Source organism: Nymphalis io, chromosome 23 (genome assembly GCF_905147045.1).
Source record: "Nymphalis io chromosome 23, ilAglIoxx1.1, whole genome shotgun sequence".
NCBI lineage: Eukaryota > Metazoa > Arthropoda > Insecta > Lepidoptera > Nymphalidae > Nymphalis > Nymphalis io.
In genome coordinates this window covers 10,037,077-10,045,662 of record NC_065910.1, presented here as the reverse complement: position 1 = coordinate 10,045,662, position 8,586 = coordinate 10,037,077, and the positions used below count along the sequence as shown (strand labels likewise).

The window sequence follows — 8,586 nt, the reverse complement described above, 5'->3', positions numbered from 1 at the left end:
TTCCTGTCCTACATCGGACCACAAAGTTGAAATTTCTGTGAATGACGTGGATCGAGATGAATGTTTGCTTGCGACACAAACTTCTTACTAGATTTTAATTCGGTAGGTTGCAATTGTTTCGAGTGATTACGATTGATTGTAATATATGATAAATTTTCCATAAAATACAACCAAATACACACATCGAAAAAGTCTAAGCAACATGTACTAATATTAATTTTAATTGATCATGTTTGTATTATATTATTTACATAATAAATTTAATGTCTTATTGATGTAAAAAAATGTTTTTTTTTAATTGTTCTTTTAATAATATAAATGCACAATATTATGTGTACTGTATCATACTTACTACAAACTAAGGTACCTAAGCAACTGAACTTTTTTAAAATAAAATTAAGTTGCTAAACAAAAATAATTTATTGTAAAAAAGGAGTTAATTCAAAGTGTGGCCTCCTCTGTTGTTAAAAACTTGTCGGCGCCGATTATTCATAGAATCGATGAGTCTGTACATGTTATCCAGCGGCAAACGCTCCCTGTTGGGTTGTTGTCACCCTGTCCAAGTCCTCTAAAACACGTCTCTGGAGCATGTATCGTCCCTTGTGCATGTATAATTACAGACACAAGGAACATAACATCTTAGTCCCCAAGGCTGGTGGCGCATTGGCAATGTAAGCGATGGTCAACATTTCTTAAAATGCCAATGTCTAAGAGCGTTGGTGATCACTTACCATCAGGTGGCTTATTAGCTCGTCTGTATAAGAAATGAATTTTATGGATGCACATTGCAGCCGATAGCTTGGCCTATTTAGCGATAATATTTGCGTGACAATCAATGCTTTGTTTTTTTTTATAGAATTACAAGATGAGAGAAGCGATAATTAAGATAATTAAAACATTATCTAATTACTTAAAACCACAAAGAAGTGTATGTAATGGCAACTTGCGCATGCGCCCAAATACTTAACCCATAAAAACTACAAGTACAGTAGTGATGTACCTATTAAACTGTGACATATCATAAAAAATATCATTATAATGATATGACATTATGATAAATGTACTATAATGTAGCAGTATACATAGACTACCCACGACTTGCAATTGGATTTTAGACACCATTAATAATAATCAACAAAATTCCTACTTAATTTATTAACGTGTACATAAACAGCGCTGGATCTAGGCTAGAGGCACTCTTGACTAGTACCAAGAGTGAAAAAAATTCTTGGACCGTAAAATTCAGTGCTTTAGCCACTCTACATCGAATCAGATATAGGTAGATACCTCATCGATTATATTATGAAGATTTAACTGACCAATTTGCAAATCATAATGTTGCAATTTATGAGTAAACATAATTTTTAATACAAAAAAAATGTTTTTTTTTTTAATGTAATTAACCGATTTGCAAATAAAATTCTGCTATAAATTATTTTATTTATTTAACTATTGTATATTTTTACAGTGCCCAGGAACGGCGCTACGATTGAATCCAGCATTGCGTACACCGTTTTATTTTGCATTTTTTTTCAACTTTCAATATTTAGTTAACAAATTTTCATAAAATGTTAATGTGATATTTAATCTAAGAAAGCGTCATATAGCACATACTTATCCATAACATTTTATATATTTAAAAGTATATAATTTCATTCTGCTATTTTCTAGTACCTCAGACATCACTAGGACTACCCATCACCTTCGCACCTAGGTACCTCGCAGGCGAGGCTCGCCTACTCGTTCCCGCCCGCACCCTCGCGCCATGACACTCGCGCTCGCCCTAAATCGCTAACTCGATAACTCGTTCGAGTTGTTCGTGACGTTCGAAAATACCACACTACATCATCATAACCTTAAACGAATCTATCATTGGATATTTTTCTGTAAGTTCTTCTAACAATTCGTTATTTACGTTTGTTCGAAATTCAATTAACTATTTAAAGCTATCACTTAATATAAGGTAGTATTAATGTTTTGTACAAGCTCCAAAATGATAAGTTAACAAATAGTAGTATATAGTAGGTTATTAGAATAAAGATTATTCCTTATAATGATATACGATGTGATTAAGCGCTCGCGAGTGACCGAGATTAATGTCATTCTTCCAGGTGGGGTTGGAGTAATTAGTTGAAAATGGCGATTAACAATTGGTGGAGAGAACCTGATATGGGAGGTGATAATTTCGTTGTATGTCATAATTATCTGCCTACCAATATAAAAAATGTATATATTTATTTGTGTCCAACTATTTAGTTGCATGGTAAAAACACTTCAGATATATGTTTATAAGTATATATTTTATACATTATTCACATATATATATAAACAAAATCTGAGACATAATAATTTGTATATTAAAAGTATATAATCTACAATCATCTTATAACAGCATCAATGTAGATTTTTTATATATTTTTTAAATTAATGTTAAAACCTATGAAATGCACACACAAATATTTATAAAAACAATACAAGTCAAGTAAGTTGAAATTATATATGTATGTTTTATTAACTTAGGAAGTATATAGTTAAGTAAACATTGTAGAAAAACAAGTTATCACTTATAAATATTATTGAATGGCCAATTTTAATTAAAATTGATTGATAGGACTTGGTGGTAGGGCTTTGTACATCCATTTCCGGGTAGACACCACCGTAGAGTATGTGGTGAGTGAGTCTCAACAGCAATAGTTAGTATTATTGTGTTGCAATCTGAAAGGTTAACGAGCCAGTTTAACTATTGGTACAGCTTAGTTAAGAAACTTCTCATAATCTTAGGTTGGTGATAATGTAAGGGATCCTTAATATTTTTTACAATTGCGCCAATATATGTGGGCAGTGATGACCACTCACCACCAGGTGGCCCATTGGTAGGTCTGTCTACATAAATTAAAAAATAATGATAAAAGAGAGGAACCAGTTTTTATACTAGTCTGGATCCCTATGTATTAGGATAATTTAGTTTACATAATATAATTCTTATAATGGTTAAGTGTAAAGGCAAAAGAACAAATAAAAGAATGAGGTAAAGTCAGAGATATAATGCTCTCAGACGGTATAGTTTTTGATTATTAAATTATACTAAATTATATTTTTTTTAAAAACAAAGTATTCCCTTATAATAAATAAACAATACCTCACCAATACAAGAATATTCAGTAACAATAATATTGAATCAAATTATTATTTATTCAAGTAGGCTTTTAAGGGCAGTTTTGAATCGTCATATAACAGTATTGAATTAAATGTAAAGCTACCATTATATATTGAGAGAGCTTTTTTGCTACTTTTTCTTCTTTATTTATTTTTTTATTTATTTGTAACTTTCGAAGAAGAGTTAATTCTGTATTCTGTGCTTTAAATATAAATTCATTGAATATACTTATATACCTTAAATATATTTTATTGAAAAATCACTAGTTATACAACTTTTTATTTATATTTATTTTCATGTATTTGGTTCCTTTTTTTCTTTAATCCACATGCAAATAATTGTCATGTAAGGCTGACGGTGTGTGTGTGTGCGCAGGGGAGCGCGAGGGCTGCGCGGCGTCGCGCATGTGGCGCAACGCGTGCGGCACGCTCGTGGCGCCGGCCGCCGACCAGGCCTGGCAGGAGATCGTGGACGCAGCCCCGCCCGACTCCGTCTGGCACTCCTTAAGAAATTGTATCGCTTACCAGGTACAATATTTACTTATTCATTGTTTAATGAATTTACAAAATCAATCACAGCAGAGAAAGGTCGATAGAAGCGAAATGGTGTAAAACTGTAAGCTTTTTAACTCTTGGCGCTACTATGAATTCCTTAAAGGAATTCTTTTAACTCGGGATGTCTGTCCAATAACCACTGAGTGACATTTATGCATAGAAGTGGAACATTTATAGACTCATTGAAACAACAGTTGGTTGTATGTGCAATTACAAGATATAATTTACATTAAGTATATTATAAAAATTTAAGCATCATATTTTGCAGTACAAAATAGTTATACAAAATATTAAAGTATATCTTTTAAATTATTGTTGATTGTATTTACAGGCAGGAGTGTGGCAAAATCTGTTGCTGAAGGGCATCCCGGATGTCATGCAACCGGCCGCATTCAAACTGGCAATAGTTCTGCGTCACACACCTTCCGAGCTTACTGTGAAGCTGCTAGCTGACTTGTTGCATTTGCATCCACAATCTGTATGTAACGACTTCACAATTTTAAATGCTTACGTTAATTTAAACCTTTATCTAGAGAATAGGGACCTTTAAGGAGTAGTTATTACAGACGATCACATCATTTTTTTAAGTTATGTTACTAATGATATAAATCTTTTATTTTCCAGCAAGATTTGACAGCATATGTCTTGGCCCTTTTAACTGACGACGAGGCGTGGTGCGGCAGCTGCGGGTCCAGCGCGGGTCTACCCGGTACATAAACAATATTCATACCACAAAAACCACCCACACATAATTTAAAAAAAACAGTAATGATTGAATAACTCACACGTTTTCTCTCTATCTGTCTTATCGTAAATGTATGAGTTGCTTCGGTGTGTTACATATCAAAATAAGTGCAATAATTGTTAATGCAATATTAAAATTTGTCGAGCCGGTTGGCGTGGTTGGTGGATACTTGCCTTTCACGCCGAAGGTTGTGGGTTCGATTCCCACCGAGGACAGATATTTGTGTGCATGAACATGTATGTTTGTCCTGAGTGTGGATGTAATTATCTATATAAGTATGTATTTACAAAAGAAAAATAGTATATGTAGCATATCAGTTGTCTGGTTTCCATAGTACAAGCTTTGCTTAGTTTGGGATCGGATGGCCGTGTGTGAATAATGTCCCACGATATTATTATTAAATGAATAATTTAGTTGGAGTCCGTCTGGTTAGATACAAGCTTAATTCCAGTGGCGTGCTCGGCGTCGGGGCTGGCGGGCGCGAGCGGCGGCTGCGCGGCGGGCGGCGCGCCCATGCGCGACCTGCAGCTGTTCGGCGACTGCGAGCTGGCCGTCATGGCGGCCTCGCGCGAGGAGTACGACGCGCACGCCAAGCTCGTGCGCGCCGAGTACGCCAACCTCACGCAGGAGAACTACGTCGAGCTCAGGATCAAGGTCACCCCGTGGTTGCCGATTGCTCTGCTAGATCATAATAGTGCATACACTACAAACAGTTTTTAAGATAGAGATATACAAATCAATACTTTTCCATTTTACTCATGATGTGTGGTACACACTCATATCCACTTATTCACCTTTTTATGTACTGCCAGAGATTTGATAACAATGTCTTTGACATACAAAACGCAAACACATTTTTTAGGAATCCATGAATATCATGTTATATGATGTCAATTTAACGTAGAACTTGTTTATTTATCTTTGCTTCTCCTGCCATTGGAATAAGCTATTGACGATTTTGCACTAATTGATCTTTGAAGATGAAGTTTGTATATTAATCTAACTACTTAAGTACCTTACAAAATGTATATAATATTATTCTTTCTAATGCAGATATTAAACCAATTCGTCCAAATCCCCAAACTCTACAACACTTTTGAGTTCGAGAGCTTCGAGGCGGCTGCGAGGGAGAACATCGAACGTGAGATTTGCACCCTGCGGGAACACTTGCTGACGGGAAGGCACGAATAGCGCCGGCTTTTCACTTATGACTCAGATGATTCGCTCAGTTGAATTGTAGAGTCATAGTGAAACGCTGACTGTACCTGCATTATTTGGATTTCAATGTGTTTTATTGAAACAAGAGAATTAGTGACTCTCATTATTATAGTTTGTTTTTAGTGTGTAAAGACAGATTAACTGTAGATTTAGTTTACATTTTTTTTTCGTTATTATGAGTTGTGTACTCTTTTGTATGTATGATATTTTATAGTTGATAAGGATTTAGTTATTATTAGCTAATGCCCGGCATGCATTACAATAACTCTTATAATAGTTGTGCAAACAGTTATCCAATATAATTCTCGGGTCACTTTATGTTTGTCGATGGCCATACATTAGGAATCTACTCATTAATGTCAACAACTGAACAAAGTTTCAACTGCTTCACTGGTGACACATGATCATCTTACAAAAAATGTTTCAAACATGTCGTCTTTTAAAAGATCATTTGACATAATTCAGTTTCCAAAATTCACTGAATGATGGAGGATGTTCTATAATTTAATTTATAACAAAAATTGTTTTCGCCCACAGCTTCGCCCGAGTGTGAGGGGGTTGTTAGCTGTTACGTCCTTTTCTGTATCCCTGATGATTATTTGAACAGTTAAGACAAACAAATAAACTAATATACTAAATTTCGCATTTATAATATTAGTAAGGATTATAAAATTCTAACCTAACCAATATAATTTATTGAATTGTTCATCAAATGATATTTTATTAATTGAAAAGTCTTTTGGTAATCGTTTGTCAAATAAATGATTTATGGTACCATTTCTATGTATAATGTTGAAAACATATTCATAATATTTGTCAAAAAGTTTTTGTAAAATTCAATTTGTCATATATTTATAATCAAAAAACAAGAGGCCATTATTGTTCAATGATATGATTGGTATTGGAATGCCTATGGGACAAATAAAGTATTCATTTTTATATATGTAGATAAAATATGCTTATAGTTGAACATTGAAATTAATATTTCAGAATATAATGGAGATTTTAAATGTAATTAAAAATAATATAACATTAGTTAGTATTGTAGTGGTTGCTACTCGCTAGTTGGTAATTTTAACTACCATAAACTGCTTCTGATAATTAATACGTAAAATAATTAAAAAACAGTGAAATAAAAGTAAAAAGTATATAAAACTAAAGTTTGACTCCAATTAATAAATAACTCAAAGAAGTATTTCATATGCTAAAAATAAGCATTTTGGATATTTATAAAAATAGATTTATAAAAGCTGTGTGCTAATTATCAGCTAAACTTATATATTTAAAAACCACTTAACCTTCAATTGAAATCATTTTTACATTCAATGAATTTTTCAAATGTATTATAAGTGTTGCATTTATTCTAGTGTTGCTAGACTATCTATAATAAAATTTTAAATATATATCTATTTGTGTAAATAGTTTAGTTTTAGCATATTATATTATTATTTGTATCTTTTCAAATGAATTTTAGAAACCATATTGTTCAACTTTGTCGAGTGAGTTTATCGTGATAGTGTTGCTAGATATTTTATTATAAGTAGATTTAAATTTTTTTGGATTATAAATACATTTAAAGGATGAATTTTCAATCGCCAGTTAACTTTTATTTTATGACTTCTTTATTGTGACAGTATTTTTACAGAACATGTGTCAGTGTCAACGTTTTTATTTTTACAAAAGTTAAATGGCAGTTGAGAAATCGCCTTTGTCTTAAATGGATTTGAATAATAATAAAGTAATGGCTAGTATCTATAAACGTTGTTTAGCTTGTGATACTTTCTCTCTCTCTGTCATTATTGACTTGACATTCAAAAGAAAAAGAAAGATATTTATTTATAATCACACTACAACATTTATAAACGTGTCGACTAAAATTAAAGAAAGCTATTAGAAAAGTAAGTAATTTTTTTCTGTATTTAATCATAGAAATTGAATTGATATGAGCTGTGATTTTGCTGTCAAGTAATATTTTTATGTTACTCTGCTTACTTTTAAGTAGAATAGTTAAGATAGGCATGTAAAATATTCAAAATAACATGTTACACTTGTATCTGCTGTGTCTTTTATTAATATTTTTTTCTCATTCCTATCACTTTACCTTTAATTTATTTATTGAGATTGATCAACATTACATAAATTCAAAATGAATAGTTGAAATTATAAAACGATAATAAACAACTAAAACTAGTACATCTATATAAAGCTTTTTTTTATTATAATGAATGAAAATACATTTATATAATATTGAATACCCGTTACATATGATTAAGTGATTTAAGTGGCGATTTACAAGTGACGTTATGTAACCTACTCGTACTACTAAAGGTAGGAAAATCTATACCAATAAATGAGACTTGTAATATCTGGTGGTAGGGCTTTGTGCAAGCTCGTCTGGATAGGTACTACCCACTCATCAGATATTCTACCGCAAAACAGCAATACTTGATATTGTTGTGTTCCGGTTTGAAGGGTGAGTGAGCCAGTGTAATTACAGGCACAAGGGACATAAAATCTTTGTTCCCAAGGTTGGTGGCGCATTGGCTATAAGCGATGGTTGACATTTCTTAGAATGCCAATGTCTAAGGGCGTTTGGTGACCACTTACCATCAGGTGGCCCATATGCTCGTCCACCTTCCTATTCTATAAAAAAAAAAAAATCCAATTGAAAAAACTATTAAACCATAACATCAAATTATGTACCTTATATAAAAGTTATACCAGAAGATGCTCTGCATTTTTTAGAAATTTTAGCAAATGCTGTGCGTCACGGTTTCATCCACCTAAAATTTAGATTATTGCCGAAACAAGCGTGAATTTCATGTTATTGTAAACATACATACCTGTGTTCTGTAAATAGTTTCCTTTTACTTCCCAAAGTTTAAATAGAGTATTTGTTGAAATTATTTGTT

General features: G+C 32.6%; 1 protein-coding gene across 5 annotated transcripts; it reads left to right on the top strand.

Moving 5' to 3' along the window:
- Positions 1–1,779: 1,779 nt before the first annotated feature.
- Positions 1,780–7,727, top strand: LOC126777580 (uncharacterized). 5 transcript variants are annotated; one of them, XR_007670065.1, is made up of 8 exons: positions 1,780–1,886; positions 2,112–2,176; positions 3,533–3,684; positions 4,043–4,189; positions 4,336–4,420; positions 4,908–5,110; positions 5,510–6,489; positions 6,545–7,727. XR_007670065.1 is itself a non-coding variant. In XM_050500646.1 (7 exons), exons 2-7 carry the CDS (start codon positions 2,137–2,139, stop codon positions 5,645–5,647), a joined length of 765 nt encoding a protein of 254 aa, XP_050356603.1. In that variant the 5' UTR covers positions 1,780–1,886; positions 2,112–2,136; the 3' UTR covers positions 5,648–7,727. The 5 variants fall into 5 exon arrangements, 4 of the variants coding, with proteins under 4 accessions (XP_050356603.1, XP_050356605.1, XP_050356606.1 ...); XM_050500646.1 differs by having other exon boundaries at positions 5,510–7,727; XM_050500648.1 differs by having other exon boundaries at positions 1,786–1,886; positions 2,112–2,190; positions 5,510–7,727.
- Positions 7,728–8,586: the final 859 nt, after the last annotated feature.